The sequence below is a fragment of the Dermacentor silvarum genome, chromosome 5 (assembly GCF_013339745.2).
Source record: "Dermacentor silvarum isolate Dsil-2018 chromosome 5, BIME_Dsil_1.4, whole genome shotgun sequence".
NCBI lineage: Eukaryota > Metazoa > Arthropoda > Arachnida > Ixodida > Ixodidae > Dermacentor > Dermacentor silvarum.
Window position 1 is genome coordinate 117,504,241 of NC_051158.1, and position 22,444 is coordinate 117,526,684.

The 22,444-nt window shown below is 45.9% G+C and overlaps 1 protein-coding gene across 1 annotated transcript in view; it reads left to right on the forward strand.

The window, feature by feature from the left end:
* LOC119454362 (fatty acid synthase) overlaps positions 1 to 22,444 on the forward strand; it is a 52,181-nt gene that overhangs the window by 18,795 nt on the left and 10,942 nt on the right. The window contains exons 3-8 of the mRNA XM_037716314.1: positions 3,402 to 3,728; positions 5,947 to 6,147; positions 8,286 to 8,408; positions 12,675 to 12,908; positions 18,058 to 18,359; positions 20,018 to 20,410. Coding sequence (XP_037572242.1) covers positions 3,402 to 3,728; positions 5,947 to 6,147; positions 8,286 to 8,408; positions 12,675 to 12,908; positions 18,058 to 18,359; positions 20,018 to 20,410 — 1,580 coding nt within the window. The remainder of the gene's footprint in view (positions 1 to 3,401; positions 3,729 to 5,946; positions 6,148 to 8,285; positions 8,409 to 12,674; positions 12,909 to 18,057; positions 18,360 to 20,017; positions 20,411 to 22,444) is intronic.

Consider the following 22,444-nt stretch of genomic DNA (forward strand, 5'->3'; position numbering starts at 1 on the left):
TTGCTGAGGACGAGTGGGAATTAAATGAAACGAATTGAGAGCGCGAGTTGAGAAAGCTAGCTATCCAGTCGATCAATTGAGGATTATTTAAAATTACGTTTAGTTTACTTAGAAGCTTGCTGTGTATAAAGGTGTCGAAAGTCTTGGAAAAATCTATAAATAACCCATCTATTTGATTGTCGGTGTTTAAATTGCTAGCAATGTCATGTGAAAATTCTACCAGTTGTGTTATTGGGCTGAAACCACGACGAAATCCGCATTTTGTGTTGTACAGAAAGTCGTTAGATTCAAGATACTCAGTGATATGCTTATGAATGATATGCTCCGGCAGCTTCCCGGAATTGGAGGTAAGCGATATAGGTCTATACTTGGACAGAAGTTGTTTATTGCCTGATTTATGCAGAGGCAGGACTTCAGCTAACCTCTAGGACTCGGGGACGGTACTTGAAGACAAGGATTTGTCAAAAACACTTGCACGAAGTTGCTACACAACTTCGTGCAAGTGTCAGATTCAAGTTGCTACACAACTTCGTGCAAGTGTCAGATTCAAGTTGCTACACAACTTCGTGCAAAAGAAACACTCCCAGTTCACTTTGGTGGGAATTGCGTGATTGCAGGACATTTTTGTTGGTCTGTTTGCATGCTGAAGAAATACCTCAGCCTTCGCTTTTTTTTCGCTGTCCTCTACTATTTCAACATGGTGGGCACGAATGTGAGCCTTCTGGTAGCCTCTGCCAAAAACTTCTCCTTGCGGGTAGATAAGGTGAGAATCGCAGCTCAGCGTGCACTCCCTCCTTAGCTAATATTTTACTGGGCACTGAAGAAATTTCAGGGAAGGTCATTTGAGCTTTAGTGCACTCGTATTTTTCCAGGGGGTCTTCGCGAGAGGATCTGCAGAGGTTTTTCGGCACACCGTAAGCTTACGGCACAGCTCAAATTTTGTCGTGTTTTTGATGGACGGCTTCAGTTCCTCTTTGCATGTATTTTTTGTCCAATGCAGCTCTGAATTTATTTCTATTGTACGTCCGGACCAGCTTGAAGAAAACCACATTAACTTGAAAGAGTGGTAGTGAACAATGAGCTCAGTAAAAATGTTTTAAATCTGCTTGGCATCTTTTGGCGCTGTATTAGAATAGTAATCAAATAATTTTACTACAGTGATAATTCAGATTCACAGAGTTGAAATTTTGTGTAAACGCAGAAAGTGGCTAATGTAGCTAGTCATAATAATAACGAAAAAGCAAATGCAAGGGCACGAAAAGATAACTTGGCGCCGTCAGGCGTCGAACCCAACGCTTCCACATCACGCGCACGTTGCACTACCAAATGTGCTACGGTGACGTCATAAATACATCCACTAACTTGGGAATTTATGTTTACTAAATCTAGCGTTTGAGTGTTAGCTGGCGTCAATTAGAGCCATGGTGGGCGTATGGGGAACACATAGATATTCAGGGTGTTCAAAATTAAGCTTTAGGGAATGTTTAGAAATCGCCTGTGCCAGGTAGCATAATTATTATCATTGAGCTGGGTTAACGAATGAGGCGGACATTAGTAGTACGAGAAATCAAAACACATATTCAACTAATTAACAAAAATTCACTAATTAACTTCTTAGTTAATTACTTTACGAGCCATTTTGCAACTTACAAATTGTAGCCGGTGAGTTTGCAAGATGCACCCACTTGAAATGAAGTTCCAGGATGACACCAGTTTCAAGGTATTATTTCCCAAAGTATGGGACGAAAAACATGGCGTACCAGTTACATTTGTGCTTCAATGTATAAAACAGCATTTTGGAAAAAAGTAACTGTAACAACAATGCACTTTTACGGCGAGTTTGATGGCGCATGTCTCCAAACTGGTGTAAAATTGCTTGATTCTCAATCTTGCAATATTTCTGAATCACTCAAATTGCTTGATTGAGTGATTAATTGATTAATTCATATACCACTGCATTCTAATATAAAATGTGAATTGCTGATTGTCATATGGACCCGCCGTGGTTGCTCAGTGGTTATGGTGTTGGGCTGCTGAGCATGAGGTCGCGGGATCGAATCCCGGCCACGGCGGCCGCATTTCGATGGGGGTGAAAAGCGAAAACACCCGTGTACTTAGATTTAGGTGCACGTTAAAGAATCCCAGGTGGTTCAAATTTCCGGAGTCGCCCACTGTGGCGTGCGTCATAATCTGATCGTGGTTTTGGCACGTAAAACCTCATAATTTAAATTTTTTTATTGTCATATAGAAAAATTTACCTGGGGCTTCCAGGCATGTAATGTTAACCGTTAGGCATACCTAAAGATGTTGCGCCCCGCTGAAATTTAAGGCAAAAAAGTCCAATCGTTTTAAATTCTTTACGGTTCCTTCGCTATAGGTTGCGCGCTGGTATCACTTTTGTTAGTTTTTTATTTAAACACGTGGTAATGCTGCGAACGCGGATCATTATGCAACGGCAATGTGGTTCGTTGATGATAGTGGAATTTACTGCGCGGTTCATCCCTCTAGTAAGCTTCTACTGAACTATAACTTTCGTGAACTTGTGGGCTAGTGACAAAAAAAGAGAATGCTGTCCAACTTTTCTGGAACTGTATCAATTACAATAACACTAAACAAGAATCATCATACTTATTTTATAAGATGACGATGTATTCAAACAGGCTCTCCTGTTGGATACTTCAGTACAACTTACAGCCCACTTAATTTGGATTGGCATAGTTAGAATGTACTGGTGAAAGCATGTGATAAACCCTGCTTTGCTAGAAACTAACATGTACATCTGTTCATAGGCTCGAGGCATATCAAATGTGCATCACTCCAACCCAGTCTTAGTGTACTTGGCCCTTCTATGGTAGCCTAGTAGTCTCATTTGTTTAAAATACCGCAAGGACAAAATGCATTCAACAAGTTGGTGTCAGATTTATTTTATCAGTTTATGGAGCTAGAGATATATCGAGCTAGAGCTCTCCAAGATTGCCTATCAAGCTCCAATTTCAAAAATTGCAGAGGCCACAACACATATCATGGTTAAAGCTTTTCTTCGTTTTATGCACAACAGTACCTCTGCAAATTTGCATTTATTTGTTTCCTACGTCTCAGATATGCTTGCCCTTAAGTCGTCCGAATGCCATGCCCCTATAATTTTCAAAAAGTAAAAATGTACTGAAAATGACTTTTCCAAACACTGTTGGACGGGAGATTCGTGTGGCAAGAAACGCCACAAGATGCTGCGGGACTTCCGCATTTGCACATTTGTACGAGTGCATCAAGTGCAGCGTCTTCTTTGTAGGCGGCGGAGTAGTCTATATCTTTGTGAATAACTATAGAATAAATTACGTAATCTAACATATCGTAAAGCACAAATATTTGCGTTTGTAATGTGCGCAACCTTATCTTTACAGGTTTCCTCGGAGTCCCCAATAGGATGGGCACCATTAAAGACTTGTCGCGGTTCGACGCGAGCTTCTTCAGAGTGCCGCCTAAGCAAGTGCAGCTCATGGACCCCATGCTGCGTCTTCTTTTAGAGAGCTCGTACGAAGCCATCGTGGACGCCGGCTACGATCCGGCGACGCTGCGAGGACGAAAGATAGGCGTCTTCGTCGGCTGCGCGTTGTCCGAGACGATGACGCTGTTCGGCAGTGACGCGGGCACGATCGACGGCTACATCTCGACCGGGGCGTCACTGCACATGTTCTCGAATCGAGTTTCCTACTGCTTCGACTTTGACGGTACGGGGCTGCCGTAAAACGCACAGAGCAACTTGCTTCCTTGGGCTGGTGCAACCTGCATTTATATGTTGATTTGATGCCTGGCTTATGTAAAGTACGATGTTATAGTCAAGTAAATATTGATCCGCCAATCGATTGAGTGAGTGAGTGAGTGAGTGAGTGAGTGAGTGAGTGAGTGAGTGAGTGAGTGAGTGAGTGAGTGAGTGAGTGAGTGAGTGAGTGAGTGAGTGAGTGAGTGAGTGAGTGAGTGAGTGAGTAGGCGAGCGAGCGAGCGACTGAGCAAGCGAGTGACCGACTGGCCAACTTGCTTAATCGTTGAGACCGAATAGAAAATTATGGGCAGGACATGCGTCATTGACCTCGTAATAATAACATAGTGTTCACTGAATGGCACGATAGCCTGGGATGAAATGAATCATTATAGGAATGAAGCTGCGTAACGCAGGTGTTTCAAAGTAAACAGCGAAGTAACCAGACCTATGTATATTCCCCGAGCCGTAGAAGAAAAGTGGGAAATATACTAATAGGTGCCACCCCTTCTTACAATCAGTTTGCTTCAGAACACTAAACCGCTCTTCTTGCATGCCATGTCATTTCCGGTCATGGATATTCTGCTACCTACCAAAAATACAGAGCTAAATATTAACACCCGTTCTCTCCGCCTGTGAGCAATTTTAAAGCGAAGCTTTCATTGCTTAATACTTGGACTTTCTCGCTGCTGCTCGCTTGCCGGATGGCTCCCACATGGGATGACACTCCTATGTTTACTACACACCCCTACTCGTGATAATTCCTGCGTTGCAATGTCGTCTTGCTCATTCCATTGTCATCATTCTGCCGTAGTAATGCCAGTACCACCATTCCATCCTGTCCGCGCCATTGTCGTAACGCTGTCGTCGTCATTGCTTCGTTGCCATTGCGTCGTCTCATTCCAGCTTCGTCATTCTATTATCATCATGCCGTCGTTGCCACACCGTCACCGACACACAGTCGTCGTCATTCTAGTGTCGTACGCACCTTTGTCGTCATGCCGTCGACCTCGTAGCACTGTCATCCCGCCTGTCTGCTGGCTTCAGTCTTGAACGACTGGCCGGTGTCGGGCATAGTTGCAAACAAACACCGGATATAGTGCGAATCGTGGCGCCCCGCATCGGCAGGTGATGCACGTAAGCGCTAACGTGAGCTCCAACACCAACACGCTTTAGTTGCTGTGCCGTCGTCGTCTTTTTATCGCCTTTGAGCCGTTCCGTTCATTCCTTCGCTGTCAATGTCGTCATCACTCTTCCACAGCTTTTTTTCTAACGCCATCACTGCATTGTCATACTGTCACCCTCATTCCGCCATCTCCTAGCCATTGTCGTCACACCATCTTCGTCAGGTCGTCACAGTCATTTCATTGTCCTTATTGCGTCATCGTCGCAGAGTCGCTGTCATGCCGTCGTGATCATTACATCGTCGTCACTCTGTCGTAGTGATTGCAATGCCGTTTTTTTCTCATTATTGTCAGACATTTCTCATCGGGCCTTCGCCGTCAATACGGAATTGTGCTTCCAACTTCGTCATTTCATTCTCGACATCCCATGGTCGTTATTCCTGCTCCATTGTCCCATCTTCACGCCATCGTCTTCATGACATCCTCCTCATTCCATAGTTTTCATTGCCTCGTCGTCATAGAGTCGTCTTCAGGCTGTCGCAGTTGTTCCACCGTCGTCATTGCTTCGTCGTCATGCGTGGCGTGCTCATGATTAAGAACGACAGAAATAATCTAAGAAATTGAATATGTCAAAAGAGGTGGTCCCTAGTGAAAGTTTGTCCAATTTCGTCCTGCAGTTTCTGCGTGCAAATGGTCTCTAAGCAAAAACCTTTTGTATTCACAAACATAAATGAAATCTAATGTAAATTGATTTTCACAGTGCGTGGGATCTGCAGATATTTATCGAAGCTATATCTTTTCAAAAATCGGTGTATCAACGAGCAAATGCTAAGGCGTCGCCGCGTCTTCCAACAATCTTCATAGGACTATACGACAAGTCTCCGTGTCTAAACAATGGCTCCCGTTTGTCAAGACGTCCCTTGTTCCACCACTTCAAGCCTTTTTGGTCAGATGTACTTTGCTGATGTTCGTATTTGTGCCGTAGAATGTGAGCTAAGAACCAAAGAAGTCACTGAAGGCTGATTGTTGATTTGATAAAACATCTGCTCTCTGTTTCTGAATCAGGACCAAGCTTTACGGTGGACTCGGCATCCTCTTCGACTATGACAGCATTCAGCCTAGCCCTGCAGTCACTTCGCGCAGGTGACTGCGAGGCTGCCATCGTGGGGGGCTGCAGTATCATACTCAACCCGCTCACCACGCTAACCTTGTACCGCTTTGGCCTGCTGTCACGAGACGGGAAGAGCAAGTCGTTCGACGATAAAGGTAAGCTTTTCATCTCTATCTATCTAATGTATAAGAAAACAAAACAATTGATTGCCCATAGAGAAAGAAATACCAAGTGCAGCAAATCAGAGCGTGTGGCACAAGGATTCTCTGGCTTGCTTTATGAAATTTAAATAAACAGCGGCGGAAGGCGGTGCTCCTCGGCGCCCTTCCAGCGTATTGTCCTTCAACAAATGTGAGGCCTGGTCCACCGCAGAACGACGTTTGCTGATTTTGCAGGGCTCACTGCCGGGGTCATATCTTTTGCTGTTCGGCGCAACAGTGGCTTCAGAGTGTGTTCGGAAACTCGCCCTCCCCGGCAAGATAGACAACGAAGCTAACAGTGGTGATGTTAAGTGCCATTTCACTTCTGACGGAACGAAGACAGTATTCATGCAAAAAATTATGGTGGCCACTATGATGTCCGATGCTGACGACGCTGGCAAAGAAGGCAGCATCTAATTAAAGTACGCTGCAGGATACCTGTGCCTACCTAAAGGAGGCTGAAAGGCCTACTACGAAGCACGGCGGTTGTTAGTTTGCCCACTTACAAGAATGTGTACTTGGGCTTTATTTTTTTTTTCCTTCACCTATAGGTCAGGTTGTGTTTTTGTTGGTTGCACGCGAGTGAAGTATGAAATCATACAGTTATTACCTAATTCTCTTATCTATTTTTTATCAACCCGAGATGTAATCAAGTCGCAGAACTGCATTGTAAACGTGTTACGATATTTTAGCATAACGCAGTCTTCATAGCTGTCAAATGGCTTCGAAGCCGGCCACAAATGGAACACAACCTCAAACGCACACTCGTCCCCGCACCTGCAAAGACAGTTTGTAGAGGGACATAGAGCGTTCTCTCGCTCACCCTTTCTCAGGGCGCAGCAGGCACTGCGACTTCTTCAGCAGCGCCCTGTGCGTGGGAGCTGTAGGCAGGCTTAGATGTAGATGTAGAGCCTTAGGCAGGCTTGTTGTTGTTGTTGTTGTTGTTGTTGTTGTTGTTGTTGTTGTTGTTGTTGTTGTTGTTGTTGTTGTTGTTGTTGTTGTTGTTGTTGTTGTTGTTGTTGTTGTTGTTGTTGTAGCCTATCACGCATGTGGCTCCTACCCACGGTGGGGGATAGGCAGGCTTCTGAGAGTAGCGTGAAGCTTTACCTTCCTTTTTCTCACTAGTATGCAGCAAATCATGCGCCTAGTTCAACGCTGCGAGTGCGTGTGTAGGGACTTCCTCGTTCTCAATGCGCTGATGTATACTGCGTTGTACACGAGGTGATACGGCAATCTACTACTCAGGATGTTCGGAGGCTGACGTCGTAATCGTAGTAATAAGAACGGACGTATCGAGCTACGCTATAGTATGCTGCTGCTTGCAGCTCCTGAGCAATTTACGATTACCTCGGTAATCGCTATAAAGAAAATAATGTATAAAGAACACAATGAATTTGAAATGAAAATCGTTGGCGGTAGGGAGTTACCCCACGCTAAGAAGCCGAGTGCCTTACCCACTGGGCTAAACCAGCGCCTCCTAGACAGCAGGTCTTTATACTCTACTTTATGACAACACGCCACTTGGACCGAAATCGCCATTGCCAAGACCGGCGTGACGAAACTGGTGACGTCAAAATCACCGCTCCTTACTCGGGAGCGTCCCCATCAGATTCTATGGCAGTCCCGCAACGTAGCATTACGTCACGGATCGAAGTGCACCGGCCTTGTGATATCTAGGAGGCGTTGGCCAAGTGTCTCAACGCGCTTTCTTGCACGTCAGGAAATCATAACTCGAAGGACCACTTAGCGGCGTTCAATTGGATATTATTGCTTTCGCATTCACAACTCATAACTGCTTAGCTGTCCTCGGATTTTTTTTTTTTTACTTTTGCTGAAAACCACGCCGATGTGAAACGCACTTTCGTTACGCCTGATAGTGTGCAACACATGTCACGTGGTTCAACCATTCCTTGTAATCGATAGAAGCCTACTCGAGTGGTGAGCATTTCCTCAGAACGTTATGGCAAGTTTTTTTTTTTTTTTACTTCTTTCTCTCCACTGCCTTCGATCACTGGAAGTAGTTGCATGAACATACACGAAGCGTTCGCTTCTAAACACCTCGTTAAATAACATTGCATCTTTTCTTTGCGCAGCGGATGGTTATGTGCGAAGTGAAACCATAGGAGCTGTGTTTCTTCAGCGGGCTTCTGAAGCACGCAGGATCTACGCCAAGGTGGTTAACGTGAAATCCAACGCAGACGGCTACAAGGTTCAAGGTGAGGCTTGCTGCTATAGGGGCCAAAGACAGTGAGCATGTGAATAATTCTGCTGGAGTGCGTAGCGCAATGCAGCGCATGCGCCAACACCACCGCTGCTGCTTTCAAGTGCCTGTCTACGTCACGGTACTCAGCTGCTTCTTCTCCTGCCCCGTTTAGTGATCACCATATCCGCGACCCTTATGGCGGCAGCTACGCCGCGGATTACATAGTACAACCTTGCACAGATAAATGCCTGCCGTTTATCTTCGTACTAGAAACCGTCTCGCACTAGAAACTGTCTGTTAGACGGCCACTTATAGTGCAATTATGTCGGCATCGGTCAACCCACGCTTTTTACGTGGCCTTCGGGCCGACCACCATTGCAAATAACAAACTCGGGTCTAACATCTGTGGCCAATTTTTTATCTGTGTAATTCTATCGCATTTTAGTGGTATTGGCTATGCGTAAGAAGTAATTAGCCATCTCCCACGTTAAACGCTGGAACTATGTCGTTCAATGTGGCCACCTAAAATATTTTAGGGACAAGAAAGAGACATCTAGGACATAAAATAATTCAGCTTCACCTTTTTAAAGAATGACTAAGCTACATACTGCTGAGCTTTGGTGACCTAACAAGAACCAGCTCTTTCAGCGCGCAATGTCTAATATCTACGTCGAAAGTATTCTTTGTCTTTTAACTATATATTGCAGCTGGCCTTGAAGGGACTTGAAATTTCTGCTTTTTGCCTGGCAAGCTAAATTCAGGACAAAGATAAGTAAACTGGATGATTCATTAGTCGACCCGTGTGAGGCACCTTGCAAACCTAGACTATGCATGGATACGCAGCCTAAATATAGTTTAATGAGCAAGTATCTTCTTTACACAGTATGTAGTAAAACATTGCACAACAAACCGTACATACAAGATTTAGGGGCACGATGGAAGCGCGTTTTCTTTTGCAAACAGCTTCGAAAAAAAAAATTCAGTGCGATATACCTGAACGGAAACTGTCCAAGATAAGTGTAGCAATATATGGCTGTCGACGTGGTGCGGAATGCGGTATGCATGGTAATTATCTGTCTGGAGGTTAGGCTGATGTAGTATGCGTTATTTGTTCATTTATGCGTGGGGAGTACGAGCAGAGAGCTGCACATATTTCCATTGTCGAGCATATACATTACGACCCACGCTTGCCGCCATATAATGCTCCGCATTATATGGCGGCATATAATGCTCGGCATATAATGCTCGGCATATAATGCTTATATGGCGGCATATATTGCCGCCATATAATGCTCCGCATTATATGGCGGCAAGCGTGGCAATTAAGCGCAACCTCCCCGTTCGGGGAGGTTGCGCTTAATTTGTTTGCTTAATTCCCGGCGCGGCATAACCAACGCATAACCAATCCGCCACCTGGGTTTGTGAGTGGTGGCACTGGCTAACACTTTCAGGGTCAGTTCTAGTTGTAAAACATAACTACTCCGGAAAGTGGATGGGAAAACGGCGCCGTGGTAGCTCAATGGTAAGAACATCGCACGCGTTATGCGCAGACGTGGGACAATTCCCCACCTGCGGCAAGTTGTTTTTCATCTATTTTCATTTCCATTTATTTATCATTTTTTAATTCAATTATAGTACGTACAAGTAATTTCCCCTGCGTTGTCCTTGGTGTCATTGTTTGTTGGCTGCTTATGATATGAATAACAACAATCGGGCCCCTTGGTTTCCTTGCTGCTCGTTCATATATATATATATATATATATATATGAACGAGCAGCAAGGAAACCAAGGGGCCTGATATATATATATATATATATATATATATATATATATATATATATATATATATATATATATATATATATAGGGTGTTTCAGCGAACACTTTCCAAAATTTGCAAAGGTTGCCTGTTGCCTGTGGCAGAAAGCACAATTCTAGTGCATGCGCTGGTTTACTCGACGAGGCGGACATTACTTGCACTCAAAATAAAACGCATAATCAACCTAATAACAACAATTCACTAATTAAGTTTTTGACTAATTACCTTATGACCTATATTGCAATTTACAACTTCTAGCCGTAGAGTTCGCAAGGTGGATCCACTTGGAACGAATTCTCAGCATGGCACCAGTTTAGAGATATTAATTCCCAAACTTTGCGGAGAAATGCATTGGCGTTCCAGTTACTTTCTTAAGAGAACGTCATTTTATGCATTGAAGCACAAACGTAACTGGAACGCCAATGCATTTATCCGCAACGTTCGGGAATTAATATCTCGAAACTGGTGCTATCCTGGGGATTAGTTCCATGTGTATCTGCCTTGCGAACTCTATGGCTAGAATTTGTAAATTCCAATATGGGCCATAAGGTAATTAGTTCAAAACTTATTTAGTGAATTTCTGTTAGTATGTCGATTATGCGTTTTCATTTTCTGTGCAAGTAATGTCCGCCTTTTCGAGTAGACCAGCTCATGAACTAGAATTGTGCTATCTGTCACAGGCAACCTTTATAAAATTTTGAAAGTGTTCGCTGAAACACACTCTATATATGCACAAGACAGATCACTATGCTACCCGCCGCGGTTGCTCAGTGGCTATGGTGTTGGGCTGCTGAGCACGAGGTCGCGGGATCGAATCCCGGCCACGGTGGCCGCATTTCGATGGGGGCGAAATGCAAAAACACCCGTGTACTTAGATTTAGGTGCACGTTAAAGAACCCCAGGTGGTCCAAATTTCCGGAGTCCCCCACTACGGCGTGCCTCATAATCAGAACTGGTTTTGGCACGTAAAACCCCACAATTTAATTAATTTTCAGATCACTATGCTGAAGACAAATATGATGTTCAAAGCCTGGCAAGGGAACAAGCATAAAGGATCACCAGTGAGCTTCTAGAGTCTGTAAAGGAGTATGTATATCTAGGTCAATTACTCACAGGGGACCCAGAACATGAGAACAAAATTTACAGAGGAATAAAACTGGGTTGGAGTGCATATCAGTGGCCTGCGTTACCAAATCCTGACTGCGAGCTTACCTCTGTCGTTGAATGGAAAAGTGTACAATCATTGCATTCTACCGGTGCTAACATATGGGGCCGGAACTTGGAGGTTAACAAAGAAGCTCAAGAACAAGTTGAGGACCGCACAAAGAGCGATGGAACATAAAAATGTTAGGCCTAACGTTACGAAACAGGAAGAGAGCGGTGTGGATTAGAGAGGAAACGGGGATAGCAGATATTCCAATTCACATTAAGATAAAAAAATGGAGCTGGGAAGGCCATGTGATGCGTAGGATGGATAACCGGCGAACCATTAGAGTTGCAGAATGGATGCGAAGGGAAGGGAAGCGCAGTCGAGGATGGCGGAAAACTAGGTGGGATGATGAAGTTAGGAAATTTGCAGGCGCAAGTTGGAATACGCTAGCGCACGACAGGGTTAATTGGAGATCGCAGGGAGAGGCCTTCGTCTTGCAGTGGATACAAATATACAGGAGAAAAGATGGGCAACCGAGTGGCTCGTTGTTTTTTTTTTTTATATCACCATGTATACAGCCAACACGCAATGAAGCCAAGGAAATTATAGGGGAAATTATCTGTGGTTAAATTTCCACTGTAGCAAACAATTAAGATAAGGGAAATGAAACTGTCCGAAAATTTAAAACTTGCCGCCAGTGGGAGGCGAAGCCACAATCTCCCCATGAAGCGTGCGTTGCACAACCGATTGGCGTACGCCGACGGCTCAATACACACACACACACACACACACACACACACACACACACACACACACACACACACACACACACACACACACACACACACACACACACACACACACACACACATATATATATATCAAGTTTATCGAACGGTGGATTTTTTTATCCCAAATGAAAAGATAATTGCAATTAAAGAAAAGCCGCATGAAATCGAGATCTTGGAATACAGAAGATAAAGTCGAACATTGAACAGCGGCTTTGTCCAAAATACCCAGGTAAGTTGTTGTTTGTGGGAAAACGGGCTATCGTATCTTCCGCACTACACTCTGCAGACATATTCACACTTCCGAACATTGCACTTGCTCGCCATACGCAGCCGCGAACAGGTGAGGACAAAGTGATGCAAGAAAATTGACATTTCTAGACTGATGTGGCTCCAGGTACTTCATACTTAATTTAGATGGCATAGTCTGCAAGTTACAATAGACGCTTGTGTGGTTGCAATGTTCACGTTCTTAGGGGCACCGAGAACATGTAGCATGACAGAGCTGTACGCAAATTTCAGGGATCACCGTTCCATCAAGCGGGAAGCAGGAGGAGCTGCTTCGCAGAATGTACGCCCAGGCCAATGTAGACCCGCTAAAAGTCACCTACATCGAAACCCACGGCCCCGGTACCAACGTGGGCGACCCTCAGGAGTTGGCTGCGCTTAGCAGGTTCTTCTGTGTGCCGGAGCGCAAGAAGCCCCTCAAAATCGGTGCAGTCAAGAGCAACGCGGGACACGCGGAAGCAGCGTCATGTAAGATAACGTTTCTTACAAATTACGCAATAACTGAGGTCTACATTGTACTCCCCCAGCGACGGCTTAATCACAGTGAGCAAAGTAGTGTGGGAGGCTATATTTTTGCAATACTGCGACCCTAGACACATTTTCAGACGGTTAATCCACGGATACCATTTGAGCTCTGCTGATTAGAGTGTAACGAGCAAATCTTTTAATCTAGCACCGTATTATAGCATCCCGCATATGTCCAAATGTATCATGTTTTCCATGCGATCCTCGCGTAAATTATTCAGAACGATACAGAAATCCTTGTATATTCTATGGGAACGGTATCGTGAGAACGCAACAAAAAGTATGAATTTTTGGCCTCCATAAGGATGCGCTTGATAAGAAATAGGAGACACCTTTGTGGCCCTGTACTGCTGGCGTATCGACCACTAAACGCAACGTACAGGAAAAACTATTCTGGTGGATCTTGAGATCCGTCAGGTCGCCGTACAAATGTGTTATAGATGTTTTCGCGACTGGAATAACAGTAGCGAGCCTGGTGCCACAAGAAACCTCCAGTCATGCGCCTGATCAGTCGACTACATCGTAACAAAAAGAGTATTTTTAAGTTGTTTGGCTGTACGTAAAGACACTTTTTACGTCATCCCATAAAAAAGTGCCTAATTCCTCAAGACTAATAGTTGTATTCTTCGTACAACTTGACGTGTAACGGAAAATTGTCGTGTAGCGTTATGAACACTTACAGAGGAATTTTTATGAAAATTGACAGGCTTGGGTTTTAACACACTCCTACAACTCGCCCTTGTCTAATTTACCCCCTTTGCTGAGCGTGCCATGTTAGGGGGCAAACCGGAACATGTGAAGGGCTTATATTTTTGTAAACACTGAATGGATCTCTACCACGCAACTAATGTAGAGACCCTATGAGGTAAAACTATTTCAATCTGTTTTTATTCCAATCTCCGGCCGTCAGATTTGCGTACCCGCTGATGCAAGCATCGGGCAATGATCCGCAATGTTGTCGGAGAAGTCCAATCAAATGCTCTCCTCCTTTAGAGCGGGTCATTTTTGTTTTCATTCAAAGAGAATAGCATTGTCTTCATTGACAGGTTTTACAGCCAAGCTGTTAAGGGCTAGGTTCCCGAGAATCATGCCCGCGTGTAGAAAAAAACTGTCAGCATTTGCTTTGGCTCCATGGGCATGGTGATTTGACTCCATGTGCCTGGCAGTTTCCCGCCAGTTGTGCCTTAGCACAGTGTCAAAACGGATGATGGATGCAGAAGATTCTTATACCTTTCGCCACCACCGATGCCTCTTTCACAAGTGTCGCGATACTTAGCGGCGGCACGTCCCACCAACCGTAGTGCCCCTTTGTCTCGTGACGTAGAGATCACGCTGTTATCGTCAGTTTCCCTTGGTAGTCGCTATGCGACGAACGCTCGTTTAACCACATCTTCCCTCAGAATCCTGATGACACCGCACAGCGTGCCGCGGCTATGAACGCTTTCGCTCATACGCTAGTCTATGACGATGGGGCGGACTTGCGCAGCAAATGCACTACTTGGCGATCGCGCCGGGCGTAAAGAAGGCGCCGTTGTCCTTGCCCTTTGACGAACATGCCGAAGACGCTCAATATAGTCAATAGGGGTAATTTATAAATTCACTATAGCGATATTCACTATAGCAGACCCACCAAAGTCACAGCTTATCTGAGTTACGTCTTCAGAGTAGTTGAAGGTCTATGAATTTTTCTCTTACATCATTGGCTCACAGGAGGCGAGGAGCATGTGTAAGTGGAGAGTTCGGCGGCGCTGAGTTACCGCAGTGAACGTAGATAAGCGGATGAGGAGGGTGGTGCAGGCTGCTGCGATTGCTCCACTTCCCCTTGCTTAACATGCGGTGGCTGGTAGAAAATTGCGGCAGCGTGCAACGTAAGCCTAAAAATTCTGCTAAAATGAATCCTCAGCGAAGAAGAGTTGCAGGCGCGATGTCGTATGCGTGGCTAAAGGGCTCTACTACATCATACCGCGAAGCAGTTTTAACAGCGGAGCTGTTAAAGTTGCTTGATTGCGCCTCGTAGTGCGAAAACTGCTCGTGGCGATGGCGTGACTGCGCTTTGCCTAGTAACCGCGTATCCGAATGGCGTGTGCTTCGCCTCTTCTCCAAACCATCCAGATGTTGCCTTGACATGGGACGTTAAGGAGGGGGAATCAGAGCATGCGCGCGGTGCGAGCTGTGCTCGGGAGAGAGAAAGAGAAAATGCGAGCGAGAGAGAGAGAAATCGTAGCAGCACCAACGAGGAAACGCGCAGAGCTGCTGCCGACGCCGTCCGCGTTTGCCCGTTTGCCTGCGTTCGCGCCGAACGCTCGCGGTGTCCGTGATTGCAGCAGGCGCCTATGGCGGTGACTTGGCAGGTTTCGACCAGTCACGCCCTGGCAAGTGCTTAGGCGCAGCTTGGCCGTGAAATCACCGGGGAGATAAAGCTCGGAGCTACCGCGATGGCGGTGGAACTCTCGTTGACTCTGTGGCGTGTACATGTAGCCTTGACATGGGACGACCAAAGAAGATCCGGACACCCGAAGCAGAAGCCGCTCATTTTGAAGTGCGTCGTGTGGCCAAGCGAAAATCTGCGCGTCAGCGGCGATACATTACGGAATACCGTGCCTAGCAGCACTTAGCATTTCCTACCAAAACATAGCCAAGCCTAGTAAAACCTGGAAGAAGCTAGGTCCATCACCAGCTCCGCTGTTTGCTTCAGCCTTGCACTACTGGTGGAAGCTGACCACATTTTTTATATGTAAATAAAACCGTTCTTCCCAGCAGCTCCGAGTAGCCAGTGCCAAGGTGATCACTAGGCAGCAATCTTCTATTCCTTTGGGGCCAGGGCAGTCCCGGCTATCAAAAAAAATTAAAATAAGAGGTTTTTTTCGACCTAGTATTACATCTTTAATGCGCACACGTCACTTTGGCGTGTTGAGTTTTCGTGGTGTTGTGACGTCAGGTGACGGACTGGTGAAACGGCTGTAGCCCGAAAACGTTTGACCTGTAGCGAAGGGCTGATGGCGGAAAATGCGTAGAATCGGAAATAACTATTCTTCCTATGTTCGGTCTAATCTTGCATAATCTCTGTGTGCACGCCATATCAGATGGGAGTTCTAGTGGTTTTCCTCACGTCACATAACGGACAGGCTAAGGGGGAGTGGCCCAGAAAATGTCTGACCAGTCGTGGAGGCGTGCTTGCAGCAATGTAATGGAAACAATTCGCAATAGCTCTCGTCCAAATTCTTACAGGTCTGAGCATGTGGGCATCAGTGATTTAACACGCGACGCCTAAGCCAGGAGCCAAAGTTTGGCAGAGGAGGCCTACCGTCATCAGAAAGAGGCGGCATCATCATCATCAGCTTATTTGTCCACTGCAGGACGAAGGCCTCTACCTGTGATCTCCAATAACCCCTGTCTTCCGCTAGCTTATTCCAACTTGCACCTGTAAATTAGGAACTTCATCACCCCGCCCAGTTTTCTGCCGTCCTCGACTGTGCTTCCCTTCTCAACTATTGCTCATCGCTTTTTGTTTGTCTTCGTCTAACCTATATTTCTTATCAAGGTCTCTTGATATCATATATTGATAATGGCTGCAAAGTTCTGATACGTTGAAGGTTTTCTTACTATTTTATCCAAAAGCACTCCGTGCCGTCTATACATTGGATAGCCTAAAAGAAAAATTAAAAGAAAATGTCACTATTACGCTCACAACTCTAAATAACAACTTCCCGCGAAAACGTGTCTTCAGCCGTTTCGTCTTCTGTGATAATTTCTCACTTGCGCATGCCAAGTATGCGCCCGCGTGTTGTATGTCAGTTTAAGATGAGCTCTTAAAAGCTCATTCCTGGCCATGATGTAAACTGGATGATCTTGAAAAGATCACCAACGGAAGATGAGCAAATTTATCAAGTTGGAGCTTTCGTAACAGCAGTGTAAACATGATAGATTGGTAAATTTACGTTATAAATAATTACCAGAATATTCTATCAGGCTTCCTGTTGTTAGCAGGTACCGCGGCAGCCGATGGAGGGCCTGACAAATTTTTCAATCATCATCATCATCAGCCTATATTTATGTCCACTGCAGGACGAAGGCCTCTCCCTGTGATCTCCAACTACCCCTGTCTGGCGCTAGCAGATTCCAACTTGCGCCTGCAAATATTCTAACTGCATCACCCCACCTGGTTTTCTGCCGTCCTCGACTGCGCTTCTCTTCTCTTGGTATCCATTCTGTAACTCTAATGGTCCACCGGTTATCCATCCAACGTATTACATGGCCTGCCCAGATCCATTCTTTCTGTTTCATGTCAATTAAAATATTGGCTATTCCGTTTGTTCTGTGATCCACACCCCTCTCTTCCTGTCTCTTAACGTTAGTCCTAAGATTTTTCGTTCCATCGCTCTTTATGCAGTCTAATTTTTCAATCTCTATGTAAAATTGTCCCTACTTCATCTATATTTGTGAAATGTGCAGCATCACTAACCATATAGTTTGAAAATTATGGCGGGTCCTTATGACTTTTCTTTGAGCTGAAGCTATTCTTGTAGATTTCTAGATGCTGTACACCTTAGACAAGATAATGGGAACTGTGGCTGATTTCGAGTTCTACACTAAACTGGTAACGCTTGCAACATTGATCTGGTCGAATTTTGTAATGACAGCTTGCGGGTTCAAGTGAACAATATTTCCTTCATAACCTAGCTTACCAGTATTCTTTATCGCGCAAGTAATGTGCATATTCTCAAGCAACTCAAGCAAAGCGTCGCATCTACACCATTTACCACCGGAAGGTGATATTTAAAATATTGGCTAAGCATGATAAAATGCCTGTTATATAATGGCGTTCCTTCTCATCCCACCACCACCACTCAAACCATCGAAAAGAAACAAAAAATTATACCAAGAGAAACTATATCTCTATGAGTAACTCATAAATTGCTTTTGAAAGGCACTCATATTGGTGTCCGGATTTTTGCCTATATATTGAAGTCAAATGGCGTTTCTTTTCCGTTGTCACATTTTTTAAACATTTCTCTCGTCTCTCAGTCCCCTATAATTTAACCCCTTTACCAGCGAAAATGCTAGCCGTTCACTCCTTTCCTATTGTTCGCAGCAATCACCACGATTTCCAAGGCGGTCATTGTCATGGAGACAGGCATGATCCCGCCAAACTTGCACTTCAAGAATCCTAACCCAAGGATACCGTGTCTTAACGACGGGAGCATCGAGGTGATCAGCAAACCAACGCCCTTTGACGGTGGCCTAGTCGGTGTCCACGCTCTTGGATTCGGTGGGACCAACGGTCACGCGATTCTCGAGGCTAACCCGGGACCCCACGTGAACACCACAGCCCGAGAAAAGCTCCAGCTTCCTAGGCTGGTTCTCATGGCTGGAAGGAGTGGAGACTCACTGGGGGTAGGTTTTCTTCGTCCTTAGTTTTTTGGGATGGGCCCGGAAAAATTAGTTCTTTCTCTGGGGATTGAAAAATAAGTACACCGCCTGACACTTGTTGTGGTAAAAAATAACATATTTCAGAAAAGTGGGATGCTTAGTTTTATTTGCAACGTCACGTGCCCAAATCTTCTGGCAATTTTAATGCCAGACTGAGGCTGGCCGGATGTTCCATCATAGCTGACGGATGGTTGCTATAAACCCTTTTCAATGTGATCCCGTGGGCCCCGCCATGTTTGATCATGTGATGACGCGTTCATTGCTTGCCTCAGCGGCCTCCATTGCCTCCGTGTTTATAAAGAATGCGCATGGTGCCCCAATGTGGGTCAGAAAATCTCTGTTTCGGCGGATATTCTAGACGGTGATTTGCTGGACGACACGAATCTTTGCCCGCAGGTACAACGGACATGTAAGTGCTTTCAGAGCTTGTCTTGTCCAAAGGGCGTGAGCCGCGTAAGCGGGACTTGTAATGAAAGGGGCGCTAGAAATGCACTCCAAGCTGTCCAAAATTTTCAGATTAGAATTAAATCAGGATCACTGTGTTCTGATTTTTGTTAATTATTTGTCAAACACTTTGACCCAGTGACTTGTCATGTTTCGGATTCGGTAATGTTTCTTCGTGCGGTCCCTATCTGATTGTTTATTTTCGGCCTAATCGCTCCCGGGTGTGCTCAGTTGCGACAGATTTGTTCTTGCTGCGCGCAAGAGCTAGGAACGTAGAGGGTCTGTACTTTATAATATCTTGTAGCCAAGAAGTATTATCTCTAGTCATAAGCTTACTCCGTGGACCGTTAACAAATGTTCAGCTTCGTACATTAGTGCACTGTTAGTGTAATCGCGTCACCCATTATTCGGCGCATTGATTCAAGTGTGCACTATTCAATTCTTCTTGATATGTTGGCGATATAGCGGGCATAAGTTTTCGTGTGAGTTGGCGTTGATTCATATAGATACGTTGCGAGAAACTTACTATGCCAGGAAGCTGCGCTGCTCTTTGTCAGTGTGTAACGAGCAGTAGTCACTGTTGCCGTCGTTGCGGGGTTGAAGCCCCGTCTTGGGAGCTTAGCGATGGAACGCGCGCGGATGAGCGAAGTTTATTAGCCTCTAGGAAAGCCGTGCATCGCGAAGCATCGGCAACAGAGGTAGTCCTTACGTAGCAGCAGTCCATAAACTTGGTCACAGTGAATAATTCCATTCCTTAATATGAGAGTCACCATTTTTGCAGCCAACTACTGCACACGTCTTCCGTCTAACTCCGCATTTTTCAGCATGAATAGAGCACAGCACGTCAGCAAACAACCAGTCGCATTACAGCTGGTCACATAGTAGCAGGGAAGAACCGGTAATAGTTTCGCATTCGTGCGCTTTCGCTGAGGCAACGTGCGGCGTGCCGCCGACGGCTCCATCTCGTTCCTGTAGAGCGAACTACTCCGTGAAACCATCGATACCTTCGTTAGAACAGATTTGCTGGGATGTTGCTTCCACCGACGCGTGTGGCGCCTAGAACAATGCAGTCACGATAACGAACAACTATTGAAACACCCAGACCACATACATTCGCATTTCAGAAGACTTATTGGGACATCAGACATAACATATTTTGAACTCTATTTGCATGGCAGCAAACTCTGGACCGGTTGGAAGCCGAAGGTCCCTACCCTGATTCTGCGTACGCCCTCTTGAACCGAGTAGGGCAGCCCTCCATAAAGCAGTTCCCATTCCGCGGCTACGCCTTAATTCCTGTAGACGGCTCCCAGAAGCCCGTCACCAAGGTCGTCGAGAAGGTTCACCCAGCAAAGAGACCCCTGTGGTTCGTCTTCACCGGCATGGGCTGCCAGTGGAACGGCATGGCGAGGCAGATGATGGAGTTCGACGTGTTCGCCCGCTCCATCCGCGCATCGCACGACCTGCTCGCGAAGAATTTCGGCCTCGACCTCATCGACCTGGTAACTAGCGCCGAACCGCGAGGCGAAGAGACCATTGCGAGCGTCCTGGTGTCCATCGTAGCAATTCAAGTAAGTCTTCCAGCCTTCAACGCATTTTGAGCTAGCGTATTCCTGTGAGTACGGGGACGTAGCTTAGACACCTAAATTTGTTTTCAATAGGACATACCCGCTCAGCAGTAATTTCCAACGTAAAATTGTAGCACGTCACTGAATGTTCAGTAAAGAACCGCATCCTAATGACATGGTGTCTTAGTGGTCGTCGTCGAAGACCACACGCACTACATAACAAAAAGAATCAAGTGGTTTTACGTGCCAAAACTACGAGCTGATTATGAGGCACGCCGTAGTCGAGGACTCCAGAATAATTTGGACCACCGCACTATACATAGACAACAACCAGCGATATGTATACGCATACGCCAATAAGGTTTCCACTTATTCCACTGACAGCGCTCATGCAGCGGTGAGGTAAACGGTGTTTACATAATGAACGTGTAGCGTTTCGTGTAAAACGAAGATAAAATAAGCAGCACGGTGACACACACGGAGAGCAAATAAAGTGACGTTCTTCTCGGCAGTAAATTGTTGATGATTTGCGCTTCGTGCGTGTCACCGGGTTCCTTCTTTTGTATGTGCTTTACTTCGCAACGCTACACGTTCATAACGTAAACACCGTTTACAGCAACGCAGCATGAGCGCTGTCATTCTGGAACACGTGGCCGCACCGCCACTGAGCGCCTTCTAGCGTCTCCTTTCCCATAGCGGACGACGTGCTAATTAAATGCAGAAATACACTGTTTTCGCTGTCTGGGTGAATTATTATTCGGCAGTAATGCAACCGAACACGAAAATAGAACTTCGCCCTGGAGATAATTTACACACGGCTTTATTTTAGTGTGCTGATGGAGGTGAGGGAAAAGGATACCCAATAGGGCGTACTTCCTTTATTGCGATAGCAATATAGACGCACTTCAACCATTTATGGAGAATCTAACGGAAAATATGGGCTGATCCCGAGGTAGCGCAGTCTAGCACAGCTTCTGAAAGCACAAGCTATCACAAGGACGGAATGCGCGAAACTGTTGGGCGCGCTAGACGTCTTAAGCTGCAACTTTGCACGTGAGAAGCTGCGTGCGATCGTGGTCTACTGGTTAAAGCACTGGGGTATTGTGTTGGAAGACAGAGGTTCGGATCCACCATCGGTCGCCCATCTCTTTATACCATTATAGGCGGACTTTACCTTCTTTAATAGTATCTAACAGAAACTCTAGGTGTGTTTAGCGTTCGAGTGCGCTTCGTAATGTGCACGAAATCGCAACATTGCAAGAGATACAACATACTGAAACGTCACATTGAATAATGGGAGTGTGCAAGGTCGGGTGGGACGTAGGAGCACGTATGCTGCCGATGCGTCGCAATTATCACAGTCTAAGTATGCGGGTTAGCGGTGCTATGCTCTGTCCTATATATAGCTTTGTTTTATTGCGATAGCAATTATATGGACACTTCAACCGGATTTCTGCCGTCGGCGTCGCCGTCGTCGTCGCCGTCGCCGTGAGGTTCCCTATATATAAAATCTTCGCCGCGTGCCGTATGTCCGAGCGGAAGCGGGGACGCGCGCTATCACGGAGAGCGAACGCACTCAATCTCCCACGCGCAAGCAAGGAAGCGGGAAGCCAGCGCCGGAGGGAGCGGGGGGGGGGGGGGGGGCGCACTTCTACTCTGCCAACAACCGCGCTCGTCGCTCGCTCGCACCGTCTCTTATCTCCACACGGCTCTGACCTTTATGCGCCGTGCATTCGCCGCTCAGTTTACGTTGAAGCGATAGACCGCACGTACCTTCGCCGCTGCGGCGTATCCGCTTGCTGCCAGAGTTTTGACGGTCGTTGTCTGCAGCCATTCAGTGTGATCTATTCATGTTTGTTTGTGCGCGCTCACACCACGCTTGTTCATTCAGTTAGTATTAGTCGGGCCACATTTTCCAACGCACGCTACACATGCAATGCTGCCCGGATCGGCAGTGCAGCGCTACAGGTGTGTCCCTTCGCACGCGCTGCCCACGGGAAGCGCTTGTCATCAACACCACCGTTTCACACGCGCCTT